Here is an 18,117-nt window from a genome sequence, read left to right as displayed (position 1 = left end):
TTTCAAAATGGTTGGCACTAGAAGCGGGATAAACACAACCATTCCCTTGGAAAAGGAGAAAGCCACTATGAAGAGGAAAAATGTCGCGACAAGAAAACCTGGTGCTGAAAGCAACATGCATGGTGTTAGGGTTCGAGGACTACGATCCAGTGTACGCGCCGATGGTCAGGCCGGAGGTGCGATCGCTGGATCATCGATTCCTCCTGTGAATCCCTCTCTCTCCGCTGCTAGAAGTGAAATCCTCAAGAAAGCCGCTCTCTCGACTGCCGACATTACAGGAGATGTAAGCTCCAGTAGTTCTTCCAAAGAAGAGACACGAGACGAAGAAGTCCCTGAAGAAGAAGTTCGCTCTGGAGGATCCCCCATCGAAAGGCCTCACAAGGTTGTGCAAGGTAATCATGTAGCCTCTGTCACTCCTATTGTCAATCCTAGGGATAAGGATTCGCTGCCCCATACTCAAGAGCCTACTCCTGTTGATGCCATCGGAGGCATTCTGGGGTTGAGTAAAGAAGTCGCGAAAGATGTGCCAGCATCTTCTCTGGGGCAAGAAAGAACGACTAGTCAAGTCCAAGATGTTGGAGAGGACATTCTCGCTTCTCTAAAAGAGAAGGTTCAGAAAAATGATGATGTCTGCTTAGCCACTCTTCCGGCGGAGAAGAGAAAGAAGAAAAGAAAAGTGGTGGAAGAAAGAGCTGCTCCCATTCTTGCCAAGAAGAAGATGAAGAAATCAGTGAAGATGGGTTTGAACAAGAAGAAGCTGAAGGGAAAGTCTGTTGAAGAGATGATTCCAGATGTTCTGAAGGATATAGAGGAGGAAGAGGAAGTTGCCCGTCCTGAGGCCGTGCCTCACATCTCCAGGAAATCTGTTGGAGGCCAAAAGCTTCCTAAGGATGTCACTGTCGCTCCTCTGGATAATGTCTCCTTCCATGAGGAAGATCGTGTCAGAAAATGGAGGTATGTCTATCACAGATCTATTTTTCCGGAAAAGGAACTGTCTAAAGAAGCCCTGAAGATTGATGTGATAATGGAACTGTTGTATGATGCTCAACTTGGGAAAACTGTCTCTGGGATCGGACCTTATTATCCTAAATTGGTGAAAGAGTGCATTGCGAATTTGTCCTCTGAGATTGACCAGCCTCATCACCCTGAGTTTGGGAAAGTCTATGTTCGTGGCCATTGCTTTGATATATCGTCCACTGCCATCAACGAGTTTATGGGAAGAGGAAAAATTGTCACTGCTGATTAGCTTCCATCCTTGGATGTGGTTGCCAAAGAGCTCACTAACGATGAGAAGAAGACTTGGCCCACTAAGGGCTCTCTGCCTTCCTCAGATCTCTCGGCGAAGTATTCTGTTCTGTACATAATTGGGATTGCGAATTGGGCCCCTTCCTCTCACGGCTCAAGCATCATGTCAGACCTGGCATGCCTCATCTATCAGATTGGTACTCGGGCGTCCTTCGACTTTGGGGAGTTTGTTTTCAGCCACCTGGCAAAGCATGCTAAGTCTTATGCAGTGAAGCTTCCTATTGGCTTCCCCTCTCTCCTGTCAGGCATGTTGGTGGCTCAGAAGAGGGATCGGCTCAGGGCTGACGACATTGCAGGTAAACCTCCCAGTGAAATCTCCTTCAGTCCTAAGTTGTTTGAAGGGAAACATGCCAGAGATCTTGTCATGCCGTCTGTCGCTACATCGGTCTCCCTTGGTCGTACCATCAAAGTGGCTCCCCTGTCAGAAAGTACTAAGAGCGATATTCTCAAATGCTTGTTGGAAGAAGTTGCTGCACTTAAGGAAGTCATTGATATCTCTACTCGAAGAAAGACCACTTGTAAGCGTCTTATCTCTGTCATGACTCCCTCCCCTACCACTGATGGTGCTTCGACTTCTCAGCCGAGTCCTTCTGTGTGTCCTGATGAAGAAGAGACAGAAGATGATGTCAGTAGCGATTCTCAGAGTTCTCTTGCCAACGATGTTGTTAATCCCTCTGATTGATGTTTATTTGTTCTGGTCTGTAACATCTAACCTCTTTTTAAACATCTTTGTGTTGGTTTTTCGACTGCTTGTGTGTTTCAGACTGATGTTTTTTTTTCTTTCTGGATGGTTTGTAAGACAGCTTTCTCGTATTTTTCTGATGAATGATATGCTGTTTTTTTAGTTCTCATTCCTTTACAGGCTGTTGTTCCTCCCTCTGTGTTGGTCGATCCTTGCCTTTGGTATTTTTTTTAAGCAATCAGGGGGAGAGGCGTCATGAGGTCATTTATTTTGATTCTTCTCTCTAGTCATGACGTTTGTATGAGAACTGGTCCTGGAAGTGCTTGCCTAAAAAATAGCCAAAGGGGGAGATTGTTGATACGTTATTTGTTGGCTTTATTTTTTAGTGCAAGTTGTATGGAAAGATGTCGGTCGTTATGCTTCCACTTCTGGTTTGACATCTTTCCTCCTGTATAAAGACTCTTTTTCAGGCAAGTTTCCAGTTTTGCTCAGATTGCTTCGCTGGCGACTTATTGCTGAGTTATTGCCTCGCTGCTGTATTCATTACAAGATACCTGCCTCGCTGGTGACTTCATTGCAAGATATCTCTCGATGCTTTCTTCATTGCACGATTTTCGCCTTGATGGAGTCATTGCACGATTTTCGCCTTGATGAAGTCTTTACTTTGTGATATTCGCTTGAGGTCGGGTAAGGAAACCCGAGATACCTTGCAGGATTGTACAGCTGCTATAAAAGCCAAGCGCTTCCCCTTAGCAGCCTTGACGTTTTTCATAAAACACTCAGAGCTCTTAGACGTGCAAGACCGGCGGACTGGGAGGCTGTGTGTTTTGGTGATAAGCGGTGTAGTCTCTCAAACACTATTCCATAAAGATTGAGTGTCTGTGAGAGTTGGGTTTTGTGTTCTCGTGATTGAAGGTTCACGTACAGCTGAAGACTGAAGGTCATCCGAGCCAGGAGGTTGCTGGAAGGGTGGAATTGAGACGGAGCTCAAATTCAAGGGGAGTCCCTGTCTAGGTGATCACTGTTAGTAATAGTCTCTAGGTTTTATTGATTTGTTGATTGTAATCAGATATAAACCTTGTGTGTACTATTGACTACAAGATAGTGAAAATCCTTTCCACTGGCTGCGTGCCCCCAGATGTAGGTGTGTTTCACCGAACTGGGTAACCATATCGTGTGTACTTTGTTTTCTGCACTGGTTTGTTGTTTATCCATAATCTGTGTTCAAGCAAGTTGTCGGACACATTGTCAACACATTGTGTGCGACATCTTGCCTTTGCGACTAATCAGAATTTCAAAATATATAAACTATATATATACATATGAGAATTAATATTATAATATTAACAAAGTAAAATACCTCATGCAAACTGTTATACACGATTTAACTGGGGTATTTTTTTTTTTCAAGTTAACAGAATGTTAATCTAGAAAGACCCTTGCACACTTTTATGTTGATAAAGTCTACGATTGGTAATATTTAGGAATCTAAATCTTGGCGAGATACACTCATATGCTCTCTTAAATCATCAATTATAAAAGGTATATATGTGTCATATTAAACTCGATATTTCACTAAAATAAAAGGTATATATGTGTCATTTTCCCTTAAGACAATGAAGATCATCAATAATGAGGAAGCTCAAGTGTGGAAGTATAAAACGTATTTCATGCGTCCAATTAGCGTTGCTCAGCTCAATTAAAAAATATATTAGATTGATATAAAACTTCTATATAAGAAAATGACACATATATATACTCTGTGTTTAAGTAAAATGTCAATTTTAATCTTTAGTTTCAAAAATGTCGAGTTTGTACCTTTCGTATATTTAAAATGATAAAATTATACCCTAAAATAGATAAATGTGCTACAAATAATCTTTTTATTGACTTTTCATTAATGTTGACTATGATATTTATATGTAAACCTCATTTTACTATTATTCATTCACGCCTTATAGTCCTATATGTAATTTATTTAAAAATAAAAATAAAAAACAACCCCCAATCCCAATTTTGAAATCGAACTAAATCAAAATAGACTAATAAAATTCTTACCTATCAAACTGCGACTTTGATTTCTAGATTTCACGCTCAAATTAGTGATTTCGATATTTTTGAATGTCGATTTTTATCATTTCCTCTGTCTGTGCTCTCTATGATATTTCAAATTTCAGAGATCGTTATTTTTATTTATTTATTTTTTTTACAATAAATTACATATAGTGGTATAATTAAAGAATGAATAAAGATGAATTGAGGCTCACATATAACTGTCAGAGTCAATATTAATGACAAATCAATATACAAAATATTTGTGGCATAATTATTTATTTTAGATTATAATTTCATCATTTTAATTAAACATAAGGTACAAATTCGACATTTTTGAAAATCAAATGTTAAACTCGACATTTCACTTAAACACATAATATATATGTGTCATTTTCTCCTATATAAATATATAAACTATATATATACATATGAGAATTAATATTATAATATGAACAAAGTAAAATACCTCATGCAAACTGTTATACACGAGTTAACTGGTTTTTTTTTTTTTTTTTTTTTTTTTTTTTTTTTTTTTTTTTTTTCAAGTTAACAGAATGTTAATCTAGAAAGACCCTTGCACACTTTTATGTTGATAAAGTCTACGATTGGTAATATTTAGGAATCTAAATCTTGGCGAGATACACTCATATGCTCTCTTAAATCATCAATTATAAAAGGTACTCTGGGATCAAGACCGCAATTTTCGTTCACTCCTACAAACTAAGCTTTTAGAAGCGGAATAGTAGTAATAGCTGATTTATAGAAGTGACTTGTGACTTTTAAATGTAATACCAAAATTAATATTAAAAAAGGCCTTTCAAGGTCGAATTATTAAAAATTAGAAGTGATATATGGCTTCTAATTTTTTTTGCACTATTTTAGAGACGATAATCTAGCTTATAAATTTGGAGAAATATTGAGCAGGTCAAAGTTCTCTATTTTGATTTTTAGTTAGGTCAAATTCATTTATAATTCTTTTAGTTTTTTTTTTAAATTAGTGAGCGTAATTGAAATATCAAATCTAAAAGGCATTTATTTTTCACGATGTTATGAACAATAATGATTTAAGTATTTCTCGTACGGGTGACAATGAATGATCTCCTTTCATAGGAGTGAGACATCACTTGTTTTTAGGTTTCCTATTTCATTTATTTCACAACATATATATTTGCTAATCACCTTTTGATTTGATCACTCTAACCCTATTGCATATGGAGGGTTACTTGGTATAGAGTGTATAACCATCATTTCAGTGTTTATTAGAGAGTACGTAAATGCCAATCATCCAAGTGGAAACCTAGCATCTCTTTAGGACTTAACTCATAGGAATTCCTTAGAAATGTGGAATTTAGAGTACTTTGAAGAGAGCTCACAATGGTAACTTTTAGTTCTTCATCATTAGCCATTGAATTACGTTGGGGATCATAGATCAAAATAACAAGGAAGACCATCTCACTTAGTTTTTGCAAGGTAGATTTTTTTTTCCATTGAAACAAAGGAAACCACATTTCATGTGTTTCAATTGTATATGATGTTCCGATAAAAAAATAATAATAATAATAATAATAATAATAATTGTATATGATTAAAAAAAAACAATAATAATAATTGTATACGACATTGAGTACTAGATATTGACTTTAGTCTATGCTCTATATTGGATCAGAAGTATATGAATGCGAAGCACAATTAAATTCTCAAGATCTTTGTCCTACATTTTCTTCTAAAAATAGAAACACAAATCTCAAGTTTTTACACTTAGATTTTAACCTTGGAAACAATCAATATTTGGTTTTGCTAGACACCCTCCCACTAAAATATTGCATGAGTCAGTTTCTATTAAAATTGGGTGATAATATCATAAATATCATTTTTATAATTTGACCGCGTAAAATACTGATTCTCTATTATCAAATTATAAATCAAACAAGTTATAAACTAGTGGATCAAACAAAATTCGGCCGGAGCCACCGTACACGACAATTCAAAGTTTGTCACTGAAAAAACCATGGGCTATGGTTCGGAGAAATAATTTCACTACCGTTTCATTTCGAGAAGGGGTCTGAATTTTTCAGTCAAAACTGTTCATTACACCCCTTATCTGTGAAATCCCGAAATCTAACCTAACGAGAAAAGTTAGTTGGGTGACTTTAATCTTTTAATGGAGTGGCAATCAAACATTTTTTTTTAATGATTTTTATTTTTAGTATTTAAACTTTTAATATTTATGAAATAAATATACAGATATATCTATATATATATAAGTAAAATGTGGTTCTCCTTTATATATATATATATATATATATATATATATATATATATATAATAATAATAATAATATGCGTTTCTGTTAATGTGTATATTAAATATATATATATATATATATATATATATATATATATATCCTTTATACAAATTAGTTTACAACTGACGTATTTAGTATGTTACTATTTTATATTAAAGATAAAGTTATATTATATTATTATGTTGTAAGTTTTCTTACTTTTCTTAACGTGAGTACATTAGATAATATCCATATTGAAAGTCCAGATCTACTGTATGAACTATTTCTAAGGTGTTGTATTAGAAAGTAGTAACACCTGTAAAGACACCACACGATAATAGTAAACGAACACACAGAATGGTAAACCAGTTCGGCCTTAAAAGCCTAATTTGGAGGGATGAGAATCCCGGTGAAAAGTGCAACTTCACTAACGGAAAATGAGTTTAATCGGAATACAATGAATGATAACCTTTCACTATTCCTAACTCCCAGTGAACCGTAGCTTGATGCTAGTCTAGGCTCCCCCTAGACTTGAGCTCCCCTCGCTTTCACCCTTACAATCACTCAGTGTATTAGTGTGTTATTCTTCGCCCAGAAAAACAAAACTCACACAATAGAGAATACACAAAAACCTTTTTGGCACACTCAAGTTTTTCGGCGTGAAAGTGTGTAACCCTACCTAGGGTTTCGCATTGTCTTATATACGAGACAATCAAAACGAATGTCCTCTGATCCAAGACAGAGACAGATGGCACGCATCCAGCGAGCCCAGAAATAAAGCTGTCAGCGAGACCTCACCGCGAGCTGACAACTTTAACCAAGAGATGTTCTTTGAGATGTTAGAACCACCACGAGAGACAATTAGCAAGCCTGAATCAAAGGGCCAACTTCTTGTAACAACAATCTCCCCCTTTGGCTTTGAGCAGGCAAAACTCTTCCTTCAAAAACGAAACACTATGCCAACCTTCAAGGAGCACTCTCGCCACACACACAGCACAACAGAATATCTAACTGTGAAATCACTCTTGTCACAGTGACTGACAGAAGAGACAACAAAAAATATCCATAATCAAATAACCAAGTTTTAGAAGTGACCTTTTGACTCCCCATTTTTGCCAAGCAAAGACAAAAAGGAAGACAAACAACTAAAAAGTATCTGAGCCACGCAAATAATCTTGACAATATAAAAAGTTTAGGTACTTGGGAGAGGTGTAGTAGAGGAGGCGTTGGGGAGTATACGAGCTAGAGCATCTTCAAGGGCCATCTTGCGCTCAGTAGAGGTAGCAATCACTGTCTCCAGATGCTTGATCTCATCAACAAGGGAAAGAGCCATCAGTTTCCTGACGTCAGCTGACATGGGAGGAACAGCAGGAGCATCATCATCATTGAAGCGAGCGTGAGGTAGGCTGGATTGGGGAGGCTTCTTGATGTCTGCCACATGATGCTTCTAAAAAAGTTTGTAGCTGAAGGAGATCTTCCCTGGAGTCGAGCTGCAAGCTTTCATCTCTTTTGGTGACAGAATATCCGGTTGTTGACGCAAAATGATCCCAGTGATCATGGCAGGATAAGGGATGGGAAGCTTTATAGCTTTAGAGCCAGCATGCTTGATGATTTGGGAGTAGAAGAGTTTCCCAACGTCAACCGAACGACCTGTGCCAATCATGAAGAGAAATTGAGCTAGAGCGAGAGAAACACCTGTTGAGTGAGCAGTAGGAATCCAGTTCTTGACTCCAATTTTGTGAAGAACAGAGTACTTAGAACTGAGAAGAAAAGCACGGTACAACCCAGACTCAGGCTACCCTTTCTTGTCTTTCCCTCCAGAGAGTTCAGAAATCAGCTCGATTCTTGAAGGCACTTGATCCTCAGAAGTGGGAGCATTTGAACCCATGAACTCATGGATGACCTTGGGAGAGAAGTCAATGATTTTGTTCTTGATCACCACCTTTTGAAAATGAGGGGAAGTGGCATCATCGACTTGATCAAGAAGATTGACAATGAACTCCCTCACAAGCTGAGTGTGGTAGGAGCCCACTGAGGTCGCTGTGGAGAGAAGCCCGGTGCTCTTGAGAAGTTCAATGACATCAGCGCATTTCATGGCTTCATCAGAGAACACATGTTCGGGAGAAATACTCCGAAGAATGATGTACTTCCATCGGCTGGCATTCTGAAGGGTGTGAAAAGATATTCCTGTGATTGGAACATCAGGAACATCCTGTCTAGACGACTTCTTCTTCTTGTCGTGAGACCTTGCTTCCTCCGCAGCTTCTTCATCTTCGATGATGTTAGTGACATGGTCTCTGACATCCTCCACCACAATCTCCTCCTGAGGATTAATGGCATTCGCTTCAGTGGTCTCCACTCTGCTCTTCTTCTTCCTAGCAGATTTCTTGACTTTCTCCGCAATAGAGGACTTCTCAGCAGCCTTCTTGGAGGTCCTCTTAGTCTTCTTTCTGGGCATGTCTCCTGGGGGAACCACATCTGAGTCTGGTTGAAGACCCTCATCCATGATTCGGTCAAAGTCTTCACGGGAGATCAGCTCTCTGCGGTTCTCTCCTAAAACGTCCTCATCCGACCTAGAACCTTGACCCTTAAGTTCTCTGGTCATCTCAGCCAGCGTGGGATTGTCCACTTCATCAGTCTCCTGAGCTTGAGGATTAGGGGGATCAGATTTATCAGCGAATCTGGGAGAACTAGGGTTGTCCGTGGAGGTGTTCTTGACATTTCCTTCTCCTGAATTTCTTAGAGTCATCATGGCCTCTACTGTGGGGCTCATGGTTTCCCTCTCAGAACCGATAGGCTCAGAGGAAACATCCACATGCATGCTTTCTTGGTTAGAAACTGAGGAAGGAACAGGGTGAGGGAGAACTGTCACTGATACCTGAGGAAAAGGAGGAAGAAGACCACGAAGGTCAGTAGCCTCAGCCCTAGACGAAGAGTCTCCGGCCTCACCATCGACTCTGACCGGCTGAGGTTTTCTGATTCTTACACCGTACTTGTTCACTTGAATGCTCTCCGTCTTGGACGAAGAGAGACCCTTGGCCTTTCCTTTCACCGTGGACTTGGAGGCTTTCACTGTACCTCTTCTCGTGGACACCATGATTATGAAGAAAACAGAGTTTTTCAAGAACTGAAGAGAAGGGATTAAAGAGAGATGCAATAAGAAGCAAAGATCTGCGAAATTGATGATAGCAGTTGGAAAACTCGTGCTTCTTCTTGGGAAATAAACCGTCACGTTGTAATTCAAACGAAGTACTCTAAACGCTGCATTTTGAGAGAGCTTATGAACAACATTTTCCCAATTGGGCCTTATGTGTGCCAAAGTCATAGCCCATAAATGACTTCGCCAGCCCAATAATTGCTATAAGTCAGGTATGCACACACCCAAAGCAGAACGGAGCTTCTCAAATTTCACCATATCCAGAGATTTTGTGAAGATATCAACCAGTTGATCCTCCGTATTGACATGCTCTAGAGAGAGAATTTTGTAATTCACAAGATCTCTGATATAGTGATGTCGAATCTCAATATGCTTAGTCTTGCTGTGCTGAACAGGATTCTTTGCAATGTTGATGGCACTGGTGTTGTCACAGAACAAGGTGACAACATCTTGACGAACATCATACTCTTCAAGCATAGATTTGAGATAAACCAGCTCTGTGCTACCTGCCCCCGCAGCAATGTACTCAGCTTCAGCAGTGGATAAAGATACACAATTCTGTTTCTTGCTGAACCAGGAAATCAGATTATTCCCGAGAAAGAAACATCCACCCGAGGTGCTCTTTCGGTCATCATAATTGCCTCCCCAATCTGCATCAGAAAAACCAACCAGACACGAGTTCGTGTCAAAAGAGTACAATATAACATAGTTAGCAGTACCGTGAATGTACTTGATGATCCTTTTGACATAACTAAGATGAGTTGTGGTGGGTTGAGACTAAAATCTAGCACAAACTCCCACTGAAAATGAGATATCAGGTCTGCTAGCGGTTAAGTATAGCAGACTCCCGATCATGCTTCTATACAGCTTGGTGTCAACTGCCTCACCATCATCATCTTTAGATAGTTTGACTGTAGTAGAAGCAAGGGTTCTCTTTGGTTTTCCTGACTCTAGCCCGAATTTCTTGACCAACTCTTTAGCATATTTGCTCTGTGATAGGAATATTCCTCCTTCAAATTGCTTAATCTGGAAACCAAGGAAAAAGGAGAGTTCTCCAACCATACTCATCTCAAACTCTGATTCCATCTGTTCCACAAAGTGATCCACCATCTTCTGGGACATTCCTCCAAAGACAATATCATCCACATAGATCTGAGCAAACATCATCTCCGATCCACTCTTTCTAATGAACAGAGTTTGATCCTTAACACCCCTGGCGTATCCCTTTTTGGACAGATATTCAGCCAGCCGCTCATACCAAGCTCGAGGCGCCTGCTTCAATCCATACAAGGCCTTATGCAGCTTGTACACATGGTTTGGAAATTTAGGATCGACAAAACCCTTTGGTTGCTCCACATAGACTTCCTCGTTTAGGAATCCATTCAAGAAGGCACTTTTGACATCCATTTGATAGAGTTTGAACTTCTTCAGACAGGAGATCCCTAGAAGTAGTCGAATGGCTTCATGCCTAGCAATAGGGGCAAACGTTTCTTCAAAATCCAGACCTTCAATCTGAGAGTAGCCCTGAGCAACCAGTCTAGCTTTGTTTCTGGTGACATTTCCAAGGGCATCTGACTTATTCTTGAAAATCCACTTGGTGCCAATAACATTGACATCTTCGGGTCGAGGAACAAGTTTCCAGACTTCATTTCTTTCAAACTGCACCAATTCTTCTTGCATAGCATTCATCCAGAACTCATCACTGACAGCTTCTGTGACATTTTTGGGCTCGATTCTGGAAGTGAAGCACACATTACTAATCATTTCTCTGTAGTTCACTGCCTCTTTCCTCCTGGTGACGACTTCTTCGTTTAGTTCTCCAATAATGGCATCGGGGGGATGATTCTTTTTTATCCTACTAGAGACTTTCTTGACAATAGCCGTTGAATCAAGTGCGGAATTCTCTTCATTGACAGCGGAAGCTTCTTCAGTGTCTGAGACATCTTCAGGAACACTGGAGAGAATTTGAGATGAGACTCCCGTCTCATCTTCCTCTGACGGCTTGTCTTCATCATCCACAATGACATTCCTCAATTCCATGATACATTTTGTCCGCTTGTTGAAGACTCTGAACGCAGCACCACTAGAGGAATACCCTAGGAAAATAGCTTCATCACTCTTGGCATCCAACTTCTTTCTAGGCTCCCTATCAGCAAGCACAAAGCATGTACTGCCGAAGATATGGAAATATTTGACACTAGGCTTTCTCCCCCTCCAAATTTCATAGCTGGTGCAGGACATACCAGGGCGAATGGAGACACGGTTGAGGATGTGACAAGCAGTGTGAACTGCTTCTGCCCAAAAGCGATATGGGAGAGACTTAGCATGGAGCATGACACGCGCCATTTCTTGAATAGTCCTGTTCTTGCGTTCTACAATCCCATTTTTGCTGAGGGGTGATTGGAGCAGAAAATTCATGCTTGATCCCTTGGGAGCTGCAAAAATCAAGGAACTTCCCATTCTCGAACTCCTTACCATGAGCACTCCGAATTTTCATTATTTTTCCTGTAGAGTTTTCTTTCTCACGTTGAAGTCTCAAGCTCAAGGATTAAAAAGCTTCAAAAGCATCAGACTTTTCCTGTAGGAATCCAACCCAGGTGTACCTGGAGTAGTCATCAACAACCACAAGGATATATCGTCGACCACCAAGACTTTCTACTTGCATCGGTCCCATAAGATCCATGTGGAGGAGTTCCAACACCCGAGAAGTGGTGAGATAATCAACATTTTTGTGAGAGGCACGAACTTGTTTCCCAACTTGACATTGCCCACAGATCTTGCCTTCTTTGATCTAGAGATAAGGTAGACCTCGAACAGCCTCCTTGGAGACCAAATTACCCAGGCTTCTCAGATTCAAGTGACCAAGCCTCTTGTGCCATAAATCAGTCGCATCTGTTTGGCTCAGGAGACATGAAGCAGAAGTCATAGAATGTCCAGACCACAGATAGCAATTGTCTGGAGACCTTAACCCCTTCATAAACACTGAGTTGTCTTCACGTGTTACCTTGCAGTCATTTTTAGTGAAGGTGACAGTGAGATCCTGATCACATAGTTGACTGATGCTTATAAGATTGGCTTTGAGCCCATTGACAAGAAGAATATTATCCAGAACCGGCAAACCAGATACATTCAACTTCCCTTTCCCTACAACAGTACCAGTAGACCCTCCTCCAAACGTGACATGTCCCTTGGAACATCCCTTAACATTGTTGAGGAAAGAGCCTTCTCCAGTCATGTGTATTGAGCAGCCACTATCGAAATACCAGTCCTCTCTCGCTGTAGCTTTCAAGGAAGTATAGGCGACTTGTGCCCTTAGATCCTGCTTGATTCTCCACACATGATGAGACCTTTCTCTCAGATCAACCTTTTTCTTGGGAAATCTGCTTTGAGCACCCAGAACCTTTTGACCAGTATTTTTCCTCTCAAGAAATCTTCCATACAGAGAGGAGCAGAATGGACGAATATGTCCCCTTTTTCCACAGAAGTGACATTTCCAGTCTGGTCTTGTGTGATGCTTTGGAAAAATTTGATCAGATGTTGCAGGAGGTGTATGTGACACCTTTTCTGCTGAACGAGGTTTTTGCTGGGAAGCAGGGATAAACACAGTCTTCTTAGAGGGAAGAGACCCAGAACAATACCCAAGTCCTTTGTGGTTGGAGGAGGATTGACCAATCTTGAGTATCTCATTCAGACTTGAGGTCCCTGAGTTCAACATTTGAACATATTTGGTCATGCTAGCAAGCTCGCCATTCAGTCTTGCGATTTCCTTCTTTAGACTTCCAATGATCTCAAGCATAAGAGATTTCTCTTCTAGAAGATATTCAATCCTGATCTTCATCTCCTCAGGAGAGTCCTTTTTCATCTCAGCGATTTCTTCCAGAAGACTAGATTGCATCAACTCAAGTTCTTTTATTTTAGCCTTTTGATTGAGGAAGGCATTAGACTCATCTGCCCATTTTACAAAGAGAGTCTTGTAAGCCTCTAAGAGAACTTCATCACTGAGTTTCTCTTCTGCCTCTTCTCTAAGACTCCCAGAGCAGTTCTATGCCTCAGTCTGAGACATGATAACTTCGTACGCATGGAGTAGAAATTCATCGCTTAGTTTTTCACTGCTAGCAGACTTGAACTCATTAGAACCCTCAGAAGGAGCCAGGGCATTCCCTTTATTCTCCTCCGAGGTGACCTCACTAGATTCAGTGTTCCTCGTCATGAACGCCAAGAAATTGTTTCCTCCTTCTTCTCCACCATCACTCCCGGAAACACTCTCATCATCACTAAGAGTAGTATTGAAGTTCTTCTGTTGGCGTCTCAAGTAATTTGGGCATTTAGCTTGGATATGACCAAAACCCTCACACTCTCTGCACTGAATTCCTTTGGCTTTAGATCCAAATGGGTTGCTTCTATCCTCTCTCCATTTCTTGTTGAAACTCCCTGGCTTGTAGTTCTGAGGAGTCTTTTCTCGGTTGTGAGAGGGATTAGACTGACTTGGTGTGTTTGGAGATCTCCTCTCAAACCTCTTCATCAGCTTCCCATAGTTTTTGACCATCAGGGCAAGGGATTCATCGTAGGATTCTGAGGATCCTTCCATTTTCGGAGATTCGGGCTCAGCTGACGTGGTCTTGAGAGCTAAACCCATGTGCTTCTTCTCTGATGAGTCAGCGAAAGACATTTCATAAGTGAGAAGAGACCCAATGAGTTCATCAACTTTCATTTCCGATGTATCATGGACTTCATCAATCGCAGTCACCTTGATCTTGAATCTCTCTGGAAGAGACCTCAAGATTTTCTTCACCAGCTTAGCGTCTGACATGGGTTCTCCGAGAGCATGAGACTCATTGGACAAGTCTCTGATTCTTACATAGAACTCACTGATTGTCTCTTCCTCATACATCTTCATGTTCTCAAACTTGGTAGTAACAAGCTAGAGACGAGAGTTCTTGACCTTGTCAGTGCCCTCATAAGTAGTTTCCCGGATGTCCCAAGCCTCCTTAGCGCTTTCACATGTGTTGATCAGTCTGAAGACATTCCTGCCAACACCATTGTAAATGGCATTGAGAGCTTTTGAGTTGTACAGGGCTGCTTCATCTTCTGTGGGACTTCACTCGACTTCTGACTTTTTCACACTGGTGATACCATCACTCAGCAGATTTTTGGGTGCTTCCCAACCTGTGACAACAGACTTCCATGTTTTGTGATCAATAGACCTAATGAACAAACCCATCTTGGCTTTCCAGTACGCGTTATTCTTCCCATCAAGAAGTGGTGCTCGTGAGATAGAACCTCCTTCTCTGAACGTGTCCATCTCGGTCAACAACAGCTAGATCTAACGAATCTCACCCAGTACCTTTGGGTGCCCGCTCTGATACCACTTGAAAGTCCAGATCTACTGTATGAACTATTTCTAAGGTGTTGTATCAGAAAGTAGTAACACCTGTAAAGACACCACACGATAATAGTAAACGAACACACAGAATGGTAACACAGAAAGTATTATCGCGAGCCCATAAATAAAGCTGTCAGCGAGACCTCACCGCGAGCTGACAACTTTAACCAAGAGATGTTCTTTGAGATGTTAGAACCACCACGAGAGACAATTAGCAAGCCTGAATCAAAGGGCCAACTTCTTGTAACAACACACACACACATATATATATATATATATATATATATATATATATCAATTATTTAGCAAAATAGCCAACTCAAACCTTTAAAATTGCTAAATAGCCAAAGTTTTGTAAATACTAAGTAAATAGCCAGATATCATTTAATACACTCCTAAATTTACAAAAACGCCCAAATGATTCCCGCCCATAAGTCACAGCAGTTGACTTAAAAAAACGTGATTCCGAGATTTGAGGGGAGTAATAAATGCAAATTTAAAACCGATCAACTCACAACCTCTTATCACACGGCAATTAAGAAAAACAAAAAAAAAAATTCTCCCAAAAAAAATTTCCAACTCGCGTCACTTTCTCCGACGAACTGCATCCATCTTCTCCAACTACCGCAACTATTTTTCAAAACAAGCTCCTCTCTCCGACTGTAACAGGTATGCATGTGTGATTTTTTTTCGATTTGAACTCTTATTTACTAATGTTCAACCTCGATTTACATATTAAAATATGGAAAAAAATGTTTTTTAATCGATTATGAAAATAGATGGTACTGCTTATTCCTCTCCCTATGTGTAATGAATCTGTGGATTATTGTTCATTAATCCTAAAATTTACACAAAACCCTATTCATCACAATGAAATTTGGGGGATCCGACTATTGTGATCCTTTTGAATGTTTAAATGTTGTTGGATTGGGTTTGATGTATAAATCTTGATGTGTTATATCTAGATCTTGATGCGTAGTGAAATGAAATCATGTTTCAGTGTGTTAGTGTATGGGTAATACCATTGTGAATGCGTTTGAAGATTTTGGGTGTTTGGATATTAGAAGAAAATAGGAGTCGACATATTCTGCAGTAAATTTGAGTAAATATCGGACACTCTAAGTTTTTTTACCAAACCTTTATTTTACACATATTTACTGTAGAATATGTCAATCTTTTCAAAGTTGCCGAAATACATTAAAAAGTTGTGACGAAAATATTTCCATGTATTTGCTGCTGAATATGTCAAGTTATGAATTTATTATATCTAATGAAATTAGAATATTAACGTGTATTTACTGCAAACAGGGTTAATATGACTCAACCACGACGGCGAGAACAAAAATAACTTCCGTAAGAAATAAGACGCTCACAATAACGCCGTCTACCGAAAACAGTTTGTAAATTATGTTGATTACATTCTGTATTTACACCACCTGACAATGGATTATGGTTTTCCAGCCATTGACGTTCAAAAAGCTTAACTGCAGCATAACAATGATAGTAAATATACGTAAATACAATATTAATTTTATGAAAACCTGTGCGAAAATAGCCTAAAATTAAAAAAAAGCATATAGACCTGATTCATTCATGTGCGTTGGAAATTTTGTTTTTAAATATTAAACAAGACAAGATAAACGATAAATTAAGCAGTAAATATAAGAAAATAATATATAATAGGAAACAAATAAATTGCAACTGCCACGTCCAAATTAGGTCTTACATAAAGGGAATCATTAATAGACTAAATCTTGTTCACACTTAATCAGGAAATAAATTTCAAAAAATTTCGGGAAGTTATATAATCCGAAATTTAAAATAAAATTCAAAATTCAAAACGCAACAAGGGCAATTTCGGATATGAAAAAACATATTATTGGGCCACGTCATCCGAGTGGCTATTTACTTAGTATTTACAAAACCTTGGCTATATAGCAAATCATAACGTTTGATTTGGCTATTTTGCTAATTTACCCTATATATATATATATATATATATATATATATATATATATATATGTTTAGATTAGGGTTTTGCCAAACAACTCTTTTTTTTCCCTTTATCTCTTTCTTCTTCAACCAAATAAAATAAAAACCCTAGCCACTCAATACCCAAAACTATATCATCTATCAGACTCTAAAGCTTTAGAAATCGAGTTTCTCTCTTCAATCATCAAACCATTCTCTTTAGGTTGTTCTTCTTTGATTTATGGGGTTTTATCTTTCAAAAATCGTTTCTTAAAACGCTTACCGTAGTTTCAAAACTCGTTTTTTTAATCGATTCTTTTTTATAAAGCTAGATTTAAATGTCTTCTATCTAAATCCTTAATCGAAAAATATTTTTGTGAAATACATAATATTTTCTGATTATTTTCAAATCAGTGCGCAGACCTGATTCGCTGGTCTGACCTATTTCTGATTTTCAGACTTTAAAACGTTTACTGTGGATTCAAAAATTATTATTTGCGTTGATTATTTTTGGAAACACTAGTTTTACATGTCTTCTTTTTAAAAAAAGTAATCGAAAAATATTTTTATGCTATACATAATATTTTCTGATTATTTTATGATCGGTCCGCATACCAATTTTTCACAAGTTTTTAAAGTAAGATGTTATACTTGTTTTAATTTTAAGAAATAGTTAAATAATGTTTTTGGCTGTGATGCCTTTACAAAAATGTTCAAAATTATGTTTTATAGTTACTCGAATTTTTACAGAATTTTTTATAGAGTTTTAATTTTCACTCGGAACCCTAGTAGCCAAGGGTATTTTAGTAATTTCACGTTAAATGTCGTTTCTGAAAATTTCCAGAATCTAAAGTATGTCTTGAATCCGTTTTTAAGCTGGTCCCCGAAAATCTTTCTATCGATTAGGTTCCGAGCCGCTTAACCTTTCCGAGTCGTCTATTTTCCCGAGCCATCCACGATCAACGGTCGTACTTTCCGAAACGAAAGTAAGAATAATGTCACTGCAACATGGATTAGTTCAAAAATAAATTGAATGTTATGTGATCTGAAGTATTTGTGAGTTATGTGATTTGTGTGTGTGTGATTGTTTGGAATGTGTTCGATATGATATGATATGACGAGATGTGAGTTTATGTTATGATATGCTATATATTAGAATATCCATAGCACGTCTTATTCTTCTAGCTAGCTATGTTATCATGTATGTTTATATCTTATGTCGTTCATGCATTTAACGCAACAAACACGAATAATAAGATAAGTAAGCAAGAGAGTCGTAC

The 18,117-nt window shown here is 38.8% G+C and overlaps 1 protein-coding gene across 1 annotated transcript; it reads right to left on the bottom strand.

Annotated features, from left to right (window-relative positions):
- Positions 1-12,274: 12,274 nt before the first annotated feature.
- Positions 12,275-14,380, bottom strand: LOC149404644 (uncharacterized). The gene is made up of 2 exons (XM_089607618.1): positions 13,605-14,380; positions 12,275-13,505 (listed from the first exon to the last, which is right to left on the bottom strand). The coding sequence occupies exons 1-2, from the start codon at positions 14,378-14,380 to the stop codon at positions 12,275-12,277; spliced, it is 2,007 nt and encodes a 668-aa protein (XP_089463744.1).
- Positions 14,381-18,117: the final 3,737 nt, after the last annotated feature.

The sequence above is a fragment of the Urtica dioica genome, chromosome 2 (genome assembly GCF_054948205.1).
Source record: "Urtica dioica subsp. dioica isolate 48M chromosome 2, U.dioica_male_clone48M_v1_H2, whole genome shotgun sequence".
NCBI classification, from domain to species: Eukaryota; Viridiplantae; Streptophyta; class Magnoliopsida; order Rosales; family Urticaceae; genus Urtica; species Urtica dioica.
Note: the sequence above shows the minus strand (reverse complement) of the source record. Positions and strands in the feature narration are given on the sequence as shown.